Below are 20,614 nucleotides of genomic sequence, written 5' to 3' on the forward strand. Positions count from 1 at the left end.
GGTTCAAGGCCAGGCTGGATGGGGCTTTAAGCAACCTGGTCTGGTGAGAGGTGTCCCTGCCCAGGGCCGGGGGTGGAACTGGATGGTCTTTAAGGTCCCTTCCAACTCTAAACCCTTCTGTCATTCTATGATTCTAAATATATCCCCTGCTCTGGGCAGGGTGATCTCTGGATGTGGAGTTGAGCTGATGGCCACACGAGCACTGCAACCCCTGCCTGTCCCTGCTCCGGGCGACCTTCCTGCACTACTCCTCCTCCTCCTCCTTTGCAAAACATGGTGGCTCTGCAGATGGCCAGAGATGCTCTCTCCATGCGCACACTGCTGCTCGCGGGCCTTGGAGGCAGCTGCCAGCTTGCTGAGAGCTGCTGCCTGCCTTTGCCTTTGTGCGGGCTTCTTTCACACCTCTGTACCCGGGGGTGGGGATTAACGAACACGCTGTATCCCTCGCACACACTTTGAGGGCTCCTCTGAGCTGTCACACGTAGGTGGGTGTAAGATCAAGAAAGACATGAGCAATTCAGGACTCCCTGCAGGCTCCCAGAATAGCGGTGAAGAGTTAGCTGAGGTACCCGGGGTAGGTGGCTGCTGTGGGTGGCTTGAGTGTGACCTGGGTTGTTAAGGACGTTGGCGCATGGGGTTGTTTGGAACAGGATCAATCATTGCCTGGGCTGGATGGTGCTCCTGGATCACCCTGCGCTCTGTATCCTTTGACTGCTCCGAGTGCCACAGGGACAGATGGGGCTTGTGTCCAAGAGGGTCTGTGGAGCCTCAAGCCATTTTGGGATGACTCTGTTGCAGGTCTTCCCCTTCCTGTCCCTGCTCCTGCTCTCCCCTGGAGTGAGGACAGCTCTGGGCAGAGCTTTGTGCCAGTCTCAGTCCCTCAGGGTGAAGCTACTGGGCTCCAGCACTCAGATACCAGGCAGGCTGGCACCCAGTGGCCAGAGTGTCCTCACCTCCAGTGTGGCCACGACGAACCCTGCTCCAGGAGCTGGCCCTGGGACATGCAGTGCCCGGGGAGTCAGGGCTGTGACCAAAGCCACTGCCCTCGCACGCAGGAGAAGTTCCTTCTCACCAAGGCACAGCCGCCTTCGTGGTGATGCCCACCTGAACCACCCAGCCATGGGCTCCCCCAGCAGCTTGGGCCCCACTCCCCCAGCAGCTTGGGTCCCACCACTCTCCATCTCACCCCCTCCTCCTCAGGTGCTATTTTAATCGGGGTGCAGTCAGTGTGGTAGCGGGATGACTGATGGGGTGCACGCCGCCCTGTGGGCTGAGGAGCTGGGGGCTGCAGTCCCTGAAGTGACGAGGCTCCTGACATACCCAATACGCTCCTTCCTCCCCCAGAAGCACCCACATCCCCCTGGTCCCTTCCAGCCCCACCTGAGGCTCCTCTTGCTGCGTGGCTCCCACCCAGCCCCTGTCTTCTTATCTTCACTCCCTCCCCAGCAGCCCCCTTCCTGCCTTGCTAACCCATGTGTCCTTGTTTGAGCGGCACAGGACTAATTTCTAATGCTTGGGAAAACTGCACTTTTAGAAGATGCTAGTGTCTGAATTTGTGAAAATATTTACTTCATAGCCAGCCAGGCCATGTGGGATTCAAAGTCCCAGTGTTTTCGAGCTCCCCAGGTGCGGGGACAAAGAGAAGCGAGACCCGGGCACTTGACCCAAGCTGCCAACAGGATTATTTCATACCATGAATGGTACATCCAATATAAATCAGAAAGTTTGCTGAGGAATTCTCTCTCCCTTGATGGCTGGGGTCCTGAGAACTCCTTGCCCCAGTGCTGGAGCCCTGAGCCCTTCCCTTCCTCCCGAAGCCACAGCGCTCGCAGAGTCCCACGTGGGCTGTCCCTGCGGGGAGTGCACGGCTTCCTGGGATGGAATGGGCTGGGGGTAGTCCTTGTGTGTTTTACATTGGTATCAGGATCAATACTGGTTCTTTAGTGTTATTGTTAACCATTTAGTCTTCTCCTATTAAATCTATTTGTATTCCAACCCTTGTGTTTCCTGGTTTTCCCAGATTCCCCTTCCTGGGTGGGGAGAGGTCATCAGGTGATAGAATAATTGTCTAAATGGCAATAAATTGTTATGGGTTCCTCAAACAATAACACTGTGTCTCACTGATATCTGTGTCTGTCCTTCCAGATTCAGTATGTAAATGCTGTGGGGTGAGCTGAGTCCTTGACCTGAGCTGCCTTCCTTGGGCTGCCCTATAGGCACCAGAGGAAGACGCAGGAGGAACCGAAACCCTCATTGTTCATCCAGCAGTGCGTGTCCAGAGCTATCTAAATGCCATCAGTGCTGTGGGCTCGATCTCCTTCAGCACCGGTGGGACACCAGCCCCGTGGCTGCAGCAGAGACATCTCCCCTCCTTGCAGGGGCAGATCCTGCCCTGGGGCTGGGCTCTGGAGGGCGGTGGTGGGAGGACACTGCATCTCTCCAGAGATAGGCAGGTTTTGGAGGCACGGAGAAAAAGCACCTTTTCTCATAGGAGGGACACATCTGCTAAGCCTCATGCCCCAGCTAAATGAGAGTTTAATGAAATAGTTCTCAAAATCTTGTAGCGATACATGTTTTTTCCATTCTCAGTTGTGGAAATAGCTGATCCATTTTAGCTGCAGCTCTCAGAAAACTTTCCCCAAAGCAGCCAGCGTGTTAAATTCCAGCCCCTAAAGGTAACATTTTAATTGACTGTAATGGGGCCAGTGATGGAATTTAACTAGCTGCCAGTAGTCATAATGAGTAGTGATTAAATACCTTGTATAAAGAGTGAACCAAGCTACTTGAATGTAATCTATGCCCTTCCCACACCTCCTCCTTCATGGTTTTTGTCTTATTTTGCAAAACAGCACGTTCAGATAGGGGAAGCTTGTGGGGGTTTTGACAGCATAGAAAAGGGAATAAAGAACATGTTGCCACTATTATAATTTCAGCTATCGTCATCGCAAAGAATAGTATTAGAGGTGAAGTCAGAAAGTTCTTACAAAAATATTTATTTCTCAAAATTTGAATTAAATATTACATCAAAAATACAATTAATTAAATACAGAAAAAATAACCTGAGCATGTGTCTCCATTTAAAAAATATATCTATTAAATAATACTCTTATTTGTGTGGAGATGAGTTATTGCACCTGATCCCTCCCTTATAAAAAATTATATAGCAAAACAGTAAAATCAGATTCTGGAACATTTTAAATTTCCTAACTAGCTTTAAATGACACTGAAGCGTTTCCAGGGGAGCCCATGGTTGGCCGTGGCTCGCTCATGCTGGCAGCTGGGGGACGGAGGGTGTTGGGCCTGTCCTGGGACCTCAGTTCAGCTCCAGCTCGTTCACATACTGCTGGACCCAGTCCTGCTCGGGGTTGGCACAGACCTCGCGGCCCTTCTTCGTGATAAACCTGTGGGGTACAAAGAGGTAAGTTTTCAGTGCAGTGCATGGAGGGAAACCCTACCCCAAACCCAGCCTCTCCCGAGGATCAGCAGAATTTGGGCACCAGCATGTCGTGCCCATCATGTCAGCAGTGGTGGAGCAGTGATGTGAGCCCCCTGTGTGCTGAGCCCATGGAGCATCACCTTGCAGCTCCTGTCCCTCCCATCCCTCCTGTGCCCCAGGCCAGCCCCCATTCCCTGTCTTTTGTAAAGCGGTCTTTCCCCACTCTGGATCCTCAGCCCAAAGGGAGAGCCCACCACCGCACCGGAGGAGAGGACTTACACGACGGCCGGCTGGGAGCACAGGCTGTTGGTCTCGTAGTACTCCACCACAAAGTTGCGGGGCAGCTGCCGGGAGGTGTAGGTGAAGCAGCAGGAGGTCGGTGGGTCAGAGCCAACTGTGAAGGGCAAAGATGATGGTCAGCAGTGGCAAGGGATGGGGAGCAGGGGCAGGGATCTGGGACTGCAGACGCCCAGGATGTGGGGAGTGGAGAGGGCATGGAGGAGGAAGAGAAAAGAGAATGTCTTTTTTCTTCTTCCTTTGATTCTTTCTCTTTTGGGCTCTCCCTGAGCTGGTGTTGAGACAGCCCACACTGTGCTTTGAGATGTGCTTTTCCCATGGCAGGAGAGCCTCAATGGTCCTCGACTACCTGCCAGAGCATGGTCTGACACAGGAAGGGACCCAGGGGTGGAAGGGCTGGCAGAAGAACCCTGCCCCAGCAGTGTCCCCGTTTAGAGAGGAGGGGGAAAGCCTGGACTTACTAGGTGCAGCAGAGGTCTGGTAGCAGAAGGCGGCGATGAGAACAGCAAGGGCAGCCACAGAGACCTTCATGACAGCTGAGAAGTGGTGGCTGGAGCTGAAGCAGGCAAGTGGAGCTTGAAAGCCTCTTTTCCGTCTGGTGCTGAGACCGTCAGCAACTCCCCAATTTATGGGCTGAGGAGGTCCATGCAGCAGCTTGCGTAGGCATGGTGGAATTTCCCCCAGAGAAGAGGCTGCTTGTGGTGCAGTCTCGTGGTGGAACAGAGCAGCAGCCCCAGCCCCGGAAGGGTGACACTCCCCCCTCAATTCAGAGCCTCTCCAGTGGCACAGGATATGAAACAATCACCAGTGCTATTTCTGCTTCTTTCATGCATGTCCCTTAGTAAGAAGTTCCCCTGTGGAGGTTCCTGCATTTGTCAACAGTCCATTACCCAACTTGCCCAAGCAGCATGGAGGCAAGAGTATATCCTTCCAAGAGCTGTGCAAATGGGCTGAAGAGCATGGATGGGATGAGGCCAGTTAGGGAAAAGGGCTGAGATCTCCTCTACCCTGGACTGCCTCCCTCCCACATCTGCATAGCCGGTGCTGCCCCAGTAGCAGGAGATGGGAGCCATCACCAGTAGGCACCATGCCTTGTACATGCTTCACATAGTCTGAAGGGACTGAGGGCATGTCCTGCAGCTGTGAGAGCTCTGCAGGCACCAGCAGGCTTGTAATAAGAGTCCCAGAAGCTGAAGCACTTGAGTTTCCTCCTCAGTCTAAGGGAAGGAAGAGCTGTTATCTCCTGGGGGTGCCTGTTGCACTCAAGGTCCTATAAGGAGACCCTAAATGACCAATTTAAGTTAGACCTATAAATTTGAATGGCTACTGATAGATGAGGTGAGGCCTATCATTGCTGGGCATGGAGATGCAGAGAGCCAAAAGAAGTATGGAGATGTTGACTATGACCCTGAAGCTGAGGCAGGAGGGGCTCCAGGAGCCGGGTGAAGAAGAAGACACTGCTTCTGAAGACCAGAAGCAGGCTAACTGGAGGATGAGGGCAGAAACTGGGATTTCTGGCAAGAGAAGAGTACCCTGTCTCAGCAGAAAAGAGAATTGTAAAGACCACAGACAATGAGGAATGACCACGTTGTATGTGAGCAAGTAAGAGCTCACAGGTCTCCAAGGGCTGGGCAAGGGCTGTGACCACAGATGGCTCATTGGGAAGAAGTCACCAGCCTACATATGGACTGCCATGGAGATCTACCAAACACCTCTCTGTCCCCAAGGAAGAGAGGGAAGGCCTGGCAGGGAGGTGATTGATGCTCTGGGAAGAGCTGAGGGCTGTCCATCCATAACAAGGTGTTCCTCGAAGGACATCTCTTCTCAACAGGGAAGCAGATGCATTTCTGGGAAATGTCTCCATTTTGTTATTTTCAAGATAACACTGAGTGGTGACGTCTTGGCAGATGCTGCCTGAGAGTCAGTGGAAGGACTATAAGTGCAGAAGCCCAACCGCACCACCAGCACCTCTGCACCGCTACCGCGGCTCTGGGCACTGACTCACCATGTTTCTATTAAAGGTTCTTGGCTATCAACCCAGGCGCTTTCTGTAAATAACCGGGTGTTTTCCAAATATCACTCCAACGCTGCATGGTGTGCACAGCCCTCCACCAACCATGGCTGGTAGGTGGGGAGGCAGGGCAGCCCATGGCTAGGCTGGCAGGGCTGTGGGCTGCTTAGGTCCATGCAGGTTAACTGCTCTTCTCTGTGCAGGCAGAGAGGGGTCTGGAAGACAACGTGGACCTGGACTTACACAGGAGAAGTCCAAGAGGTGGCCCACCCTCAGGGAGGCTCCTACTGGGAGCCACGGTGGTCCTCTTGCCCCTCACCCTGGCTAGGGAGGGCAGATCTGCCCCATGGAGCAAAGGTGGCACTTGCCAAACCGAGCATCGCCTCCTTCCTGGTCACACCATAGCCAAGCTGGTCCACTCTCCATCCTTCCCTTTGCCATCTGCAGAGAGAGGCACCTTGCAGGCTCACCCATCAGCTCAGACCCCACTACCTCCTCCACTTGTCAGCTTGTCTGTCCCCAAATACCCTGGGAGGATGAGGGGAGAGCCTGCCTCCGCAGGCAGGGCCCTCAGCCAGGCAGGAGGTGGGAACCCAGCATTCAGCCGGACGCCAGCTGGACCAGAAATCAGCTCTGAGCTAGCGACACCTTACTTGGCTCCTCTGTCTTGTTGCTCAGGGAATATAACTTGTAGATGTACGTAAGAGCATGGTTTGCCTCTGAGCTGTTCCCTGTGATTGTACCTTCAAGCATTCATGGGTCATGTCTTGAGATCTGCCACCTACAGCCATCTGCTCCTGTCCTGCTCCCATGGCACACGATGTGGGTAGGGCAGGCAGGCAAAATGCCATTTATAGTGCAGAAATGTTCTGATAAAAAACAAGTTTCATTAAAACAGAAGAATTAGTTGGAATCTGCACTGATTATGCAAATGTTTTCAATGAGATACTTTTCTGTTTCAGGCAGCTGAAAACCTCCATGCCTTTATGTTTTTTGGCAAGAAGATGCCAAATTATTTTGGACTGTCAGGGACCATTTTTTATTTAATCAAAAAAACCCACTTTAGTTTAGCTGAGTCAGGTTAGGATGAGTTTAGCCTAGATAATGTGTCATAATGCCAAGTAAGGGCTGAAACTTTTCTACTGCTGAAAGCCAAAAATAACTGCGAAGTCAGGGTGTTTGCTTCCAAGGGTCTGTTTTTTTCCTTAGAAATATGACAAACCTGAACTCTGCCAGCTCATTGAAGGCTGGATAGAGGGGGGAGGTTACAGTCATATAAGTGATACCCTGGGATGTTGCAATATGCTCCTAAAAGATGTTTCTTTACCCACTCACCCCGCTTCTAGTCAGGATGAAATGAGAAAGTAATTTCTTCTAGCTCTTCCTCCTTTTAGAAAGAGAGGATGCTGTGTGTCTCAGATGAAGGACCACTTAGCCTGGGAGGTGCTCTGAGTTGGAGAGATGGCCATGGAAGAGTGGCCAAAGTGGGCTGGAGCATCTCAGGGGGAATTAGGTTCATAGCACAGCAAAATGGTGGTGTAAAATGGAAGTTTTCCCACCGTGGCTCCAGGTGGTTTCAGGATTCATGACCCAGCCTGTGGTCTACCTTTGCCCCCACCGCCAACAGGCAGTGCTTGGAGTCAGCAGGACAGGCCGTCCAAGGCAGTCTGGCTGATGTTGCTCCAATTTACATAGAGGGATAGGATAGAGCTTTTCTGTAAGCCCCCCAAAAATCCCAGGAGAAAGTGCTAAGTAAAGCAAACGCCCAGAATAAATTTGGTGATAGCAGAAATAGGGAAATTCTTGGTTTTGAATGAAAGGGGAACCCTGAAAAAAATTGTGAGACTGGATGATGTAAGTTGCTATTTATAGCAGGTTTTAATGCTGAGGAGTCAGGATTCACTCAGAAAAGGAAATACTTAAAAATGTCCTGAGTTCAGAAACTGCCTGTAGGACAAGATCCACTTCCACCTGCAAATCTCCATCCTGCCCTGCTCAGAGATTGGGCACTGGTGACTTTCCACCAGTGCCCAGAAATTTCACCCCCACCATTCTTGACATATCTGGAGAAATGCTGGAATTTTTCAGATGACGTCACGTCCTGGAACTGGCTCCAATGGGAACCTGTGTGTGTGGGAGTGACTGGGAACCATCTGTCTCCACTGCGCTGGATGAAGGGGAGAGCACAGCTGTCCCAGCGGGGCGGCAGGAGCAAGTGCCGGCCACCGGCAGCATTGCACTTCGCGTTTCCCCGAAATCGTGTTACACCGGGAAGATGTTCCCAGCTGATAAGAAAAACGTATCTTGTTAAAGTTTCAACCTTCCTCCAACAAGGGCATTTTCCGAAAAAAAACAAAACAAAACAAAACCCCAGGGAATACTGTCACTTTCTAATGGCCGAAGCCTCCAATTTTTCCTCACATTTCTTTTGAAACCAAAACAAACAAAAAGGATTAAATGTATGGTATTTCAAACCAAATGAAAGTGAAAAAAAAAAAAAAGTGCCACTTTGTTCCACACCCTTCTCCATCCTTGGCATGGAAGGAAAAGAAAGAAACCAGGAAAACTTGAGTTTTAGCATTTTTTTGAGCCTTAGGGAAGCAGCTGTGTGGCCGTGCAGCTGCAGCACTCTGAGCACTCCTGACTCACTCCGACGGCCGGCTCCAGGGGCTGCAGCACCCTCAGCATCGCTGAAACCCTGCAAAACCTAGGAGGGGGAGATGATGTGTCTCTGCTGGGCTGCATCCTCTGCCCTGGAGGACAGCCCATCTCCCTCAGATCTTTGGTGAGTCCAGAAAGGGCAGGGAAGGACAGGATGAAAATTCAGAGCTGTGCTAGGATGAAAAACAAAAATCAGTTTATAAATGAACCCACTGGGTCTTGTGTGCTCATCATAATCAAGCAAAAAGGAAAAGAAGGAAGCCACAAATGGATTGCTTTTATTTTCATTACTGCTCCTGGAGCCCCGCTCTCCAGGAGGTCTGGGTGGGCTGGCTGCGGGTGGCCTGCAGGATACAGAGGGTCCGGCTGCACCCCATGGGAGCTCTGGGGACAGTTGAGCATCATGACCCTTCCCTGCTCACAGAGGGGGCTGAGGCCAGGGTTACCTTCAACTTGTGTCAGGCCATTGCCACAGCTAGGGGGCTTCCCTAATGAATGGCCTTTGGACCTCCTGAAGACCCCATGTCCACCAGCACCAGCTTGGCCCCTCTCTTTGCGGCGTGCTGGTGGGGATTCATAGATTCGTAGATTCATAGATTGGTCCAGGCCGGAAGGGACCTCCAAAGGTCATCTAGTCCAACCTCCCCGCACTCAGCAGGGACACCCCCAACTAGACCAGGTTGCCCAGGGCCTCGTCGAGCTTCACCTTGAATATCTCAAGGGAAGGGGCCTCAACCACCTCCCTGGGCAACCTGTTCCAGTGTTCCACCACCCTCATGGTAAAGAATTTTTTCCTAATATCCAATCTAAATCTCCCCTTCTCCAGCTTAAAACCATTGCCCCTCGTCCTGTCGCTGCAGGCCTTTGTAAACAGACCCTCCCCAGCCTTCCTGTAGCCCCCCTCAGGTACTGGAAGGCCACTATGAGGTCTCCCCGGAGCCTCCTTTTCTCCAAGCTAAACAACCCCAGCTCCCTCAGTCTGTCCTCATAGGAGAGGTGCTCCAGCCCCCTGATCATTTTGGTGGCCCTCCTCTGGACCCGCTCCATCAGGTCCATGTCCTTTCTATATTGAGGGCTCCAGACCTGCACACAGTACTCCAGGTGAGGTCTCACCAGAGCAGAGCAAAGTGGCAGAATCCCCTCTCTGGATCTGCTGGCAACACTTCTTTTGATGCAGCCCAGGATGTGATTGGCCTTTTGGGCTGCGAGAGCACATTGCCTGCTCATGTCCAGCTTCTCGTCCATCAGCACCCCCAAGTCCCTTTCCAGGATGTGCCTGGTGTTGGTACCCCCCCCCCGCCAGCAGTGACAGGGGTGAGAGGCCACAGGGGAGGTGTGACCCCTGCTCCCACAGCGAGGTGTGAGCTTACCAGCTTATCACGCATAGAGATGGGTGGTGGAGCTTGGATGTTTATGAGCCTCACGATTTGTTTTGGGCTCACTGCAAAGCTGCAAACCACTTCCCATGTGTGGGGGCTGTTTGGAGGTCAGGGCACTCTGCAGTGTCTTCTGAAGCACAGGTCACATCCTGCTCCCTGTCATGCTGAGGCTTTTGCCACCCCAGATGTGCTTGTGCCCTTCAAAAGGGCCATTGTCTGGTCACCCTGGCCAGCATGGGTTCTGCCTGGCACGCGCATCTCCTGGGGGAGACGGCGGGGGGGGATCGGGGAGGTCCAGCACTGCTTGCCAGTGTGCTACAGCCCTGCAGCCTCCCCATGCGGCCTCGGAATCCCTTGGGGACATGCAGAGAGGTGCAGCCACAGGAGGGACCTCTCACAGGGTGGTGACACCCTGCCCAGGTTGCCCAGAGAAGCTGTGGCTGCCCCATCCCTGGAGGAGTTCAAGGCCAGGTTGGATGGGGCTTTGAGCAACCTGGTCTGGTGGGAGGTGTCCCTGCCCAGGGCAGGAGGGTTGGAACGAGATGGTCTTTAAAGTCCCTTCCAACTCTAACCATTCTGTGATTCTATGAATAACCCTTTACGTGTTCCAAGGTCCTTCAGATGGCGCCAAGGTGCCAGGGCTGGGATGGTGCACCCCCCATGGGTAAGCTGTACCCCCAGGGGAAGGCAGACAAGGCTTCCCCATCAGCCTGGGCACAGCCTTCACTACCACCTGCATCCCTCTGCCTTGGGGTATCTGCTTTGTGACCTGTGGCTCTTGGCAAGGGCAGGATTTCGGGGGGCCTTGAAGGAGTCCCAAAGCCTCTGGGCTAATCCTTGTCACCATCTAATCCAGGAGATGAAGACTCAGCACTCGCTAGAACATCCTTCCCTACAGTCTTCCTCTTTGAATAATTTTAGCTTTCTTTTTTTGCCTGGACCCAAACAAATCTCATGCCCCAGTCTTGGTGAGGCTAAGATGGCTCATTTCCAGGAATAATAAAGGAAGCTTGAGAGAGGTCAGCTTAAAAATACTTAAACTGCAGGAGCTGTGACAGCAGAGGGCTCTGGGATTTGACAGAGAAGCGAAAACCAGTGTACAGAAACCGAAAACTGAAAACAGAAGCTGTCCTGGGACGCGAGCAAGGGGGGACGGCTGTGGGATCGGCCTGGCCACAGCCGGTGGTGGGGTGGCAGCCGGGAATGCGGGCAGTGACCCAGAGCCTGTGGCAGGGGGTAGCAGTGCAGAGGAGCCGGGGGGTCCCTTCCAGGAGGCTTTTTGGGGAAACATCATCCCAGCTGAGAGTAGGCAGGTTCGTGCATGTTGATGGGTTTGTGCCGATGACACAGCCAACCGACTGCAGCTGCAGCAGCTCTGTGCAGAGCCTCCTCCCCCAGCTCTGTCAAATTCATTAGCAATAAATGACGGGTCCTTTCCTTCCACTGACCATCTCAGGGCGTCCAGATGGAGGACAGAGCTGGATGAACAGTCCCAGCAGAGCTGCCTGATGCCGGTCACATCCCACCCCATCACACCTCCCCGCCACCACTGGGTGCTCTGCACAGCGAGTGGAATCCAGCCCGTGGTGCTTGCTCCATGCAGGTGGCAGGCTGGAGAGCAGAGGCTGAGACTTCCCATCAGCAATGCTGGTGTTAGCCACAAAGCTGTCTTTCTGTAGCCACAACCTTTCTCACCCGGCAATGTAGCGCTGGCAGCCGGCATCTGTCATTTCCCCGCGCACACACTAACATGTGAGTTGCAAGCACAGAGGAACATAAAACTTCCACTGTTGGTTTCTGCATGATTTATTTCCATGGCAAAAAGCCATAATTTGGTTTCGCTCTGGAACAATTCAGCCAAAAGCTAGAGCCACTTCTTGTTCTGCCATTCACCTCTGCCCAGAGTTGCTGGGAGCTACCCAGGGAAAGCAGAGCTGGTCCTGCTGGGGCTTGCTATGGATCCGGCAAAGTCCAACACCTTCCCTGATACCTGGGTCAGGACTTACAGAGCCTTTGGCCCCAGTAAAAGCACACCCTCAGCCGTGCTAGGGATGCCGACAGCACCAGCGCCTGGGGCTGTAACTCAGGGTACGACACTGCAGGGAATCAGGAGCGCAAAAGAGATCCTCCTGGGGGGAGAGTGTTTGGAGGAGCAGATTGCCACCCCTGTAAGGAGCCTTGAACCTTCTTTCTCTCTCTGCCAGGGACAAGCTGATTTGTGAAGGACAATGTCTCCACTGCTCTTACTTGCAGCTCTAGAGTAGGCGAGCGGGGGATTTGTACTCCTGGGGATAAAACTCCAGACTCTGGCACCCACCCACAGGCCTGAGCATCCTTTCTGCAGTGGAGGGGGGCTCTGACACCAGCTGCGCCCCTGGCTGTGGCAGGACATCAGGACATCCCAAGTTCCCCCTCTCCCTGCAGAGCTCTGCTCTCCCTGGGCAGGAGCTGCCCCAGCCACCACACCACGCTGACAGCCTGCTGAGCCTTGAAACTCTCTGCCTTGCCAGGCAGGTTCTCCACCACTTGTTTCTCACCTTTTTGACCAGAAAGTCCATCCTGGACTCAATGAAGCTTTTGGAGGGCTAAGATCAGGGTGGCAAAATATCTCCAGTGTGGCAAACCACCTCTTTCAGCAAACTCCCTCCTCCTGAGGTTGGGGGTGGCAAAAGATCCTTCTGTCTCCAAAGACCCTCCGAAGCAAGGTGAGATCCTGCAATTTGATGGCTTTGTGGAGGCCAGTGGCTGTTAAGGTGACTGTGAGTAGCCTGCGAAGATGAGATGACTGGCTTGGTGGATGAGGGCAGAGCAGTGGATGTTGTTTATTTTGACTTCCATAACATCCTCATAGGCAAACTGATGACGTATGGATTAGATAAATGACAGTGAGAGGGATGGAGAACTGGCTGAACAACTGGGCTTGGAGGGTTGTGCGCAAAGTCCAGCAGGAGGCAGGTCACCAGTGGGCAACCCTAGGGATCAATACTGGGGCTAGTACTGTTCCCTAGATGATATGACAAAGTGCACCCTCAGCAAGTTTGCAGATGGCACAAAGTGTGGAACCATACCAGAGGGACGTGCTGCCATCCAGGGGGACCTCATCAGGCTGGAGAAACAGGCTGACAAAAACCTGATGAAGTTCAACAAGGAGAAGTGCAAAGTCCTGCTACTGGGGAGGAACACCCCCAGGCACCAGTATACACTGGTGACGACCAGCTGGAGAGCAGCATGGGATAAAAGGACCTGGTGTCCGGCCCTGGTGGACACCAAACTGGACATGAGAGGCAATGTGCCCTTGCCACAAAGAAGGCCAGCAGGCTCCCAGGCTGCATTAGGAGGAGCGTTGCCAGCAGGTCAAGGGAGGTGACCCTTCCCCTCTGCTCAGCACTGCTGAGGCCACTCCTGGAGTACTGGGTCCAGTTCTGGGCTCCCCAGTACAAGACACATATGGACATACTGAAGAGAGTCCAGTGAAGGGCCACAAAGATGATTAAGGGACAGGATCATCTCTCCTAGGAGGAGAAGCTGGGAGAGCTGGGACTGTTCATGCTGGGGAAGCGATGGCTCAGGGGGATCTTACCAATTTGTGTGGGGGCCAAAGGAGATGGAGCCTGACTCTTCTCAGTGGTGGGCAGTGACAGGACAGGAGGCAACAGGCGATTCTATTTAAGCACCAGATAAAACTTGGTTGCTGAACACTGAAACAGGTTGTCCAGAGGAATTGTGGAATCTCCATCTCTGGAGATATTCAAGGTCCCTCTGGATGTGGTCCTGGGCAGCCTTCCCAGCTGACCCTCTTTTGAGCAGGGGCTGGGTGATCTCCAGGATTGCCTCCAGCCTCAGCTCCTCGCTGGTCCACGTTAAGCCAAGTGCTGCAGGACTGGTGTGGGCAGAGTGCTGTGGGTGGCACAGAGCCTGCCGTCCAGCCACCTCTCAGCTCCACGTGCTGCCATTCAGCAGCCTTTGAGAAGCACCCGACACATCACAGCACGAGCATGTTTTAGAGCTTGCCTAGTTTGGTTGGTTTTTTTTTTCCAGAGTTGCATAATCCTAAGCCAACATTCTGTCTTTTGCTATACAGACTCACAGGGAAAATCCCTCCTGTAGTTTAGATAAATAGTTTTCCTCTTTGTGGCCATGCCACTTGGCACATTTTTGTTTCCTTTTGATTTACTGAAATCGAAAATGAGCGCCGAGTCAGAGCTCAACAGACTTGGCTCCAATTCAAACCATATCCCATTCTTTCTAATTCCCCCCCTTCCCTCCCCCCCCAACTCCCTTTGGCAATTTCACTTTCGTGACATCCTCTGTCATCATTCTGGAATTTCCACTCAGGCTTCTCTGACTGCCTCCAGGACTCCCTATTAAAAGGGAGCTGAATCCAGCTGCTGCAGTCCGAGACACATCTGCCAGAGCTTCTGCTCCTGCTCCGACTGCTCTCACCCGACGGGAAGATGAAGGTCTCTGCAGCCGTTTTTGCTCTTCTCCTCATTGTAGCCTCTTGCTCCCAAACTTTCTCTGGCCCAGGTGAGTCCTGCTTTTTCATTTGTGAAGGAAGAACAGATCTGAGCCTTCGTTATCATTTCTCCATTGAGCTCCCCTGGCCGATAACTGGCAATTTTTCAGCATTTGCACCACTCTCCGCCCTGCACTGAGATCAGCTACAAGCAGGAACCCCAGAATTAGAAAATCATCCAGCCATCCAGCCAGCCAGTCATCCAGCCATCCATCATCCATCCATTCATCCTGGGCTCAGAGTACTTATTCCTGGTTATAGTTTAGGGACTTCAGTCTCACCCTGGGGCTGGGGGAGGTGGAGAAATGAAGCTTTGAGCAAAGATTGGGTGGGAATCTCCCCCAGTATCTGACAATATTGTTCCTGGCATTGGACCAGATGATCCCCAATGTCCATTTCAACTTTAATTATTCTCTAATTCCTCACTCCCTTCCCTGCCAGCACGGCTCCCTGAGCTGATGGGTTGGCTGCTCCTGATGCGCAGCCCAGCACATGCTCACATTTCTCTCCTTGCCTCTTCCAGTTGGATCCGATCTCCCAGTCTGCTGCTTCTCCTACACACCTCACAAGCTCCCGCGGAAGCTCATCCTGCGGTATTACAGCACCAGCACCAGCTGCACGCTGCCGGCCATCGTGTGAGTGCCAGCACTGAGGCCTGGGGGCTGGGGCAGCGTGGGGACGGCCGCTGCGGGGTGTGAGCAGCCAGCTCTGTGGGGTGACTGGGCACGGGGGTCTGCAGGAACAGAGCAGGGTGAGGGGAGCCCCGAGGGGAAAGGGCTTGCCCAGGGACTGCCAGGGAGGGTCTTGTGGGGACGCCCAGGGATGTTCCTGCAGGAGCTGAGGAGACAGTGTGGGAAAAGGGATGGGAGTGGAGGAAGCTACAGCCAGGCACTGGTTTCAGCATCAGCTTAGGTCACAGGGGAGAACCCCTTGCAGTGCCCCAAACCTGGGGTCCGGGCTCTCCTGGGATGCAGGTATCAGCAGAGATCTAATATGCCTCACGCCTGTTCCACAGGTTCATCACAAAGAAAGGCCGCCAGGTCTGTGCCAATCCCAGTGACTCCTGGGTTCAAAGTTACCTGCAAAACTTGAAGCAGAACTGAGCAAAGCAAGATGGCAAGCGTAGCTGCTGTCATGCGTGAGTTGCATCATCTTGAGCTCCTGCGGTGGAGTAGGACACTGGGGCAGCAGGAGCTGCACGAGCCCATGTCATCTGCAGGCGGCTCCAGGGGACTGCTGGAAGGCCACCACAGGACACCTCATGCTGGGGTGCTGCTACTTGCCCTCGGCTTGCACGGACCAGTGTGTAACCTCATCCCTCTGCCCTGACACACTGGCTGTGGCCTGGGAAGGGCCATGGGACTGCACCTCTATTATTCTTATATTATTTTAAATTATTTAAGAAATTATCATATGGGTTAGGCACTACTTCGTTATGTGGATAATAATGCTATTTATGGGACGGTGGTTCAGAATCTCTGTGTTGGATGATGGGTGGCCCTGGCTTACACGTGTGAAATCTTGATTCTAGAGAATAAAGAATTTGGACAAAACCTCTGCTTTTTTTTCCTTTATGTGCCTCTGTGTGGTGTTCACCAGCACAGAGGCAGAACCTCACCCTGAGCCTATCTGCACCACTCTATATGGCATGTGATGATGGGAAATGGTTTGAGGCAACACCATAAAGTTTCCAGCAGACATATGAATATCCTCCGACACCTCGTTCCCCCACCACATACACCCCCACCTCCCACATCCTCTACAGAACTAGATATGTCAGATACGGGCCTTTTACATGCATGAGTATGCTCCCCACACACCCCAGGCATGTCCATATGCTTGCTTGCTGCTCCCAGCCCCACACGCCAGACCCCAGGCTCCCAGGTCCCTGGGAGCAATGGGGTGGTGACGGAACACGTCGCTGTAAGAGGTAACACCCTGCCAGAGGCTTTGAGAGGGGAGCAGGAAGAGTGGCTCATGGTCGGATGGGAGGAATCAGAGGGCATGGAGCAGGCACGATGCTGGGGCTGCCCTGGGAGCTGGCAAGTACCTGGGGATCATGAGCTGCTCTTCCACCCTCACACCAAGGGTGCTGGGGCTCAGAGCAGGGCCAGTTCCCTGCCCGTGCCCACCCCTGCTGGCCATTTCTGCTGGCTAAGCAGCAGCATTTCCCAGCACAGAGCCCACAGGCACCCACATGCCACTGTCAGTAGCCCCGTGGCATCTCTCCTTCTATGGATCTGTTCCTCTGAGTCATCACCACATCTCTGCCCCCCAGCCCCCGTGTACAGCTGGGTCCTGCTGAGCCCGGCAGCACTGCCTGCAGAGGGGCAGGGACCTCAGCTTTCCTTCTCGCCACCCTAACGGGGGTTGTTCCTCACTTTCCCATTTGTGAAACAAAAGGAAGGGTTCAGCTATGCTGCAGGGGTAAAACAGCCACCAGCAAACCTGCTGCAGTCATTCCCAGGACCTGGCTTTGCATGGGAACACGAATGGGAGAGAGCAGGTCCCAAGGGTAAAAGTCCACTGCAATCGTGCTCAGCACTCCTCTGCTTCTGCACATTGAGAAGAAATGTCCCCAACACCATGGTCACCCAGAGCTGACTGGCCTTGCAGCCATGCTGTTCCAGACAGTTATTTCTTCTTCCTAAGGAAAAAAAAGCCTTTCTATTATTGTTTTGTTATTTCCTGCAGCTATACATCAGACTTGACCACCCCGAAGCTGGGAAAGCACCACCACTTTGTCTTGTGATTTCCCTCCAGCCTTGTGTTTTCCAGGCTGGAGAGCTGGCTGCAGGCTCATGGGGCACCCAAGGAGCAGCATCCCAGCAAAGGACACACCCAGGCCAGCACCATGCTGTGTCCCAGGAGATGGTGCTGGTGATGGGGTACCACATGGAGGGCTCCTCACCACTCCGCTGGGAGGATGATTTGGGAAAGGCTCTTGCTCACCCCCGGCAGCATCCCAGTGCTCCCCTGGCACAGCAGGGTCTTAGCAGAGAGGGTCAGGCCCAAGCAGGGACAAGGTGGGTCAGCATGTTTGCAAAAACCTTGTTCCACTTTATGGCCAGGGCTTACCATTGTGAGGGACAGACAAAAGTCTGCAGAGGGGTGTATCCTGAGCAGGGCTTCCCACTGTGCCATGAAACACAGGAGCAGAGAGTAGCCACCGCATGGCGGGGTGGATGGACAGGAGGTGCTGCCTGCAGGTGGGCAGACGAGGAGCCCAGGAAGGGGGTGCTGGGGACCTCCTCTACCCCTGAGGGACCCCCCCATGCCTGCTGCACACTCAGTCACCCTTTCTGCTGAGAAGCCGATTTTGGTGCTGCAGGAGCCCAGAATAGTCCCTGATGGGGCTCTGCATGCACCAAGGGGATGGAGGACGGATGTTGTGGTGAGAAGGAAGGCTGGGGGACGTCTGAGGTTTGCCCCAGGCTCAGGGGCAGGGGACAGGCTGGAGGGGCAGGAGGACTCTGTGCTGCGGCTGGCTCTTCTCTGGACATTCCCTGGCCAGGAGCCCAGGCACGTGTGGGAATTTCCCTCTCCAGCCTTTCTGCTTTCGGTTTCCTTACCGAAGCTCCAGCAGCAGCAGCCGAGCAGGTAGAGATACTGCTGAATCCAGGGGGTGTATCGGCTGCTTTCGATGGTCCTGCCTTGAGGCTTGGGGCAGCACTAGCCCTTTTTTGCCAGATGCACAGAAATCTGCAAGAGGTGGCTCAGCTCTAGATCGGTCCCTGGCTCTGACACCCTTCTCCACATCAACCCTGACAGCCCAACACTCCCTTTCCTGCAGGTTCCTTTGCTCTGCAAGCAGTTCAGGGACATCTGTGCTGCAAAATGGGGTGCAAAATGGGATGGGCTCTGTCATGAGATTGCATGTGGCACATGGGGCACAAACAAATGTGGAGCCAGGTGTCAAGTCTCAAGACACAAGTCAGGACTCAGCAAGGCTAAGTGGTTCACCAGCCAGACCTGAGCCAAAGGAATGGGAGTCCAGCGGAGAGGCAAGGGAGGAGTTCAGCTCCCCAGCTGCCTGCTGGAAGGTGACCATTGCTCAGCCATCAGGCTTCTCATGTGGTCCTGCTATATTAAGGGATGTACATCCTGATGTGGAGCTCTCCCTGTGGCTCTTTGGTAGCTGGTTTGAACTTGGCCTCATGGCTCAGCCTCTTTGAGTTCTGTCTTTCTAACCTACACTGGCCATATTCTGGCAGCTCCACATCACTCAAGAAGCCTTTCTCCTTAATCCATACATTTATATGTGGGGTTTCATCACTGGTGCTTCCCAGTGGAAAGTGGGGACTGGATGGATCGGTGCTGAGCATGAACATGGTCTGTGTGTCTGCTTAGCTCCTGAGGGGAACATGAAGATCTCTCTGGTTGAGTCTTGTTGCTCTCCTTGTTGCTGCCCTCTGTTCCCAATCCTGCTCTGCTCCAGGTCAATCCACCTCTGTCTTTGGGTTGTTTTTTTTCCTCTCCTGGAGGAAAAAAACTCATGATGATGACTTCTAATGCCTGAGGAACAGGCATGACCTGCTCTGACTCCTTGGTCTGGAGTGTGACCTGCTGGAAGTGCTTATTCTCTGCTGGTCGTACACATTCATGTTGTGTCCTCTCCTGGTCATACGGATTCAACCTTGCACTCCAAATCTCTTCCATCTGTCCCTGACACAGCTGTGTGCTGCTTCACATACACTTGGCAGAAGCTTTCCAGGAAACATGTGAAGGACTATTTCTACACCACCAGTAGGTCCCAGCAGCCAGCTGTTGTGTGGGTATGGACTCTTGCCCGTGCAGGAAGCTTTTGGCTCGGCCCCACAAATCTTTCTCCCTTTTTGGTCTAAGAGTGGGACTTGTTGGGGTGTTATCTGTGACTGGCCATCATTCAGTCCTGGCAAGGAGACATGGCTTCCAGTTGCAAGGAGAAGGCTGAGAAGAACCTGCCCGCACTGATGCTGGGATGAGCCCAGTGGAGGGAGGATGAGCAGTTGTTCCTGGTCTCCTGTGGGTGCATTCAACCCAGCACAGCTGAGAAAGTGCTCCCAGGCGAGGTCTTTGGTGTGCGGCAGAGAAATGCCCAGAAGGTGCCTGACGCAGGAGACATCAACCACACGCTTTGCAGCGGCCGCTTGGGTCTGTGGTCCTTCCCCCTGCCTGTGGGTGCCAGCAGCAAGTTGAGGCAGAGCCAAGAGTCTGGCCCGGGGGACCTTCTCTGGTTTCTGAGCACCTCCCCTTGGCTGGCTTCCCTCACACCAGACAATGGTCACAAAAAGGACATTCCCCAGCCCTGGTGTGACTCTGCAACTCCGTGGTGGTGCATCCCTTCCCCACCACATCGGTTTTCTGGTCCTCCCCACTTCCCAGCTTCATCACCAGGAAGAAACACCAGGTCTATGCTGACCCCACAGATGTTTGGGTGAAGGCATTTGTGAACTTTTGGGGACACACTAAGATGGCCACCCCAGCCTGGTCCCCCAGTGCTTCAGGCCCTGGGAGCACAGGGCCAGCCCCAGCTTCTTCCACTCCTCCTGCAAAGGGGTGATTTTGGTGTCATGGACTAAAATCGTCACAGTCCTGTGGGCAGGGAAGTGGGACCTGTGGCCCCAGCGAGGAGTGCTGGCCCCATCAGCCCACCTCACCCAGCCTGACTCTGCAAAGGCAAGCTCGTGCCTCAGTTTCCCATCTGTAATGCTTAAAAGCTTTCTGTGAAGTGCTCAAGGAGCCCCGGTATAAAAGCAAACCCACATGAGCACTGTTTGATTATTTGCATGTTCAGGAAGACCTGGCTGGTTTTTCTATCCCTTTGCTGCTTCCCTCTGCTGCCGGGCTGTGCCCCAGGGTCCCCTTGTCTCCTGCCACAGTGGGCTGTGCCAGAGCTGCTTTTCAGGGATGCAAAACAGCCCTCTCCTGTCCTGCTGAGCTACCTGGCCACCTTCTGCCTTGATGGAAGGGGCATTTCAAGTGTGTTGTTAATTAGCAATTTTCATCTTTATTCCATAGACATGTTTTCATGCTGTCTTTAAGGAATGAAGAATCTTTTCTCTCTGCGTCTCCTTGATGCCCCACTGCTCTCTGCACCCCAGGGTGCCCTGCACCCACCCCTCCGCACCCACCTCTATTCCCATACACTTTTGCTCCACATCCCCAGGGACAGCCACCCTCTTCTGCCTGGGGCTGTGCCACCTTGTGCCCCATCACCAAGGATTTGGGACCCCCTCCATCCCTGGGAGCCCCTCCATCTCTCAGCACCTCGGCAGCATGCAGGCAGGTGCCCTGCCAGGATGCAGGGACAAGATCAGTTCAGGTTGCGGTAC

General features: G+C 53.6%; 2 protein-coding genes across 3 annotated transcripts; one reads left to right on the forward strand and one right to left on the reverse strand.

The window, feature by feature from the left end:
* Window positions 1-3,313: 3,313 nt before the first annotated feature.
* LOC141473380 (C-C motif chemokine 4 homolog) lies at window positions 3,314-4,264 on the reverse strand. 2 transcript variants are annotated; one of them, XM_074160848.1, is made up of 3 exons: window positions 4,195-4,264; window positions 3,718-3,830; window positions 3,314-3,388 (listed from the first exon to the last, which is right to left on the reverse strand). In XM_074160848.1, the coding sequence occupies exons 1-3, from the start codon at window positions 4,262-4,264 to the stop codon at window positions 3,314-3,316; spliced, it is 258 nt and encodes an 85-aa protein (XP_074016949.1). The 2 variants fall into 2 exon arrangements, with proteins under 2 accessions (XP_074016949.1, XP_074016948.1); XM_074160847.1 differs by having other exon boundaries at window positions 3,314-3,401; window positions 3,716-3,830.
* Window positions 4,265-14,182: 9,918 nt separating this feature from the next.
* On the forward strand, window positions 14,183-15,849 carry LOC141473382 (C-C motif chemokine 4-like). The gene is made up of 3 exons (XM_074160850.1): window positions 14,183-14,311; window positions 14,824-14,935; window positions 15,316-15,849. Exons 1-3 carry the CDS (start codon window positions 14,239-14,241, stop codon window positions 15,401-15,403), a joined length of 273 nt encoding a protein of 90 aa, XP_074016951.1. The 5' UTR covers window positions 14,183-14,238; the 3' UTR covers window positions 15,404-15,849.
* The last annotated feature ends 4,765 nt before the right edge of the window (window positions 15,850-20,614 follow it).

This window comes from Numenius arquata, chromosome 18 (genome assembly GCF_964106895.1).
Source record: "Numenius arquata chromosome 18, bNumArq3.hap1.1, whole genome shotgun sequence".
Lineage (NCBI taxonomy): Eukaryota > Metazoa > Chordata > Aves > Charadriiformes > Scolopacidae > Numenius > Numenius arquata.

What these genes read in the sequence shown, in the direction of transcription:
- LOC141473380 (XM_074160847.1), bottom strand. Translation starts at nt 4,264, where the DNA reads ATGAAGGTCTCTGTGGCTGCCCTTGCTGTTCTCATCGCCGCCTTCTGC. An exon ending in CCAGACCTCTGCTGCACCTA is followed by an intron (nt 3,831 to 4,194) that starts GTAAGTCCAGGC and finishes TGCCCTTCACAG; the next exon opens with TTGGCTCTGACCCACCGACC. An exon ending in TGCTCCCAGCCGGCCGTCGT is followed by an intron (nt 3,402 to 3,715) that starts GTAAGTCCTCTC and finishes TGTACCCCACAG; the next exon opens with GTTTATCACGAAGAAGGGCC.
- LOC141473382 (XM_074160850.1), top strand. Translation starts at nt 14,239, where the DNA reads ATGAAGGTCTCTGCAGCCGTTTTTGCTCTTCTCCTCATTGTAGCCTCT. An exon ending in CCAAACTTTCTCTGGCCCAG is followed by an intron (nt 14,312 to 14,823) that starts GTGAGTCCTGCT and finishes TGCCTCTTCCAG; the next exon opens with TTGGATCCGATCTCCCAGTC. An exon ending in TGCACGCTGCCGGCCATCGT is followed by an intron (nt 14,936 to 15,315) that starts GTGAGTGCCAGC and finishes CCTGTTCCACAG; the next exon opens with GTTCATCACAAAGAAAGGCC.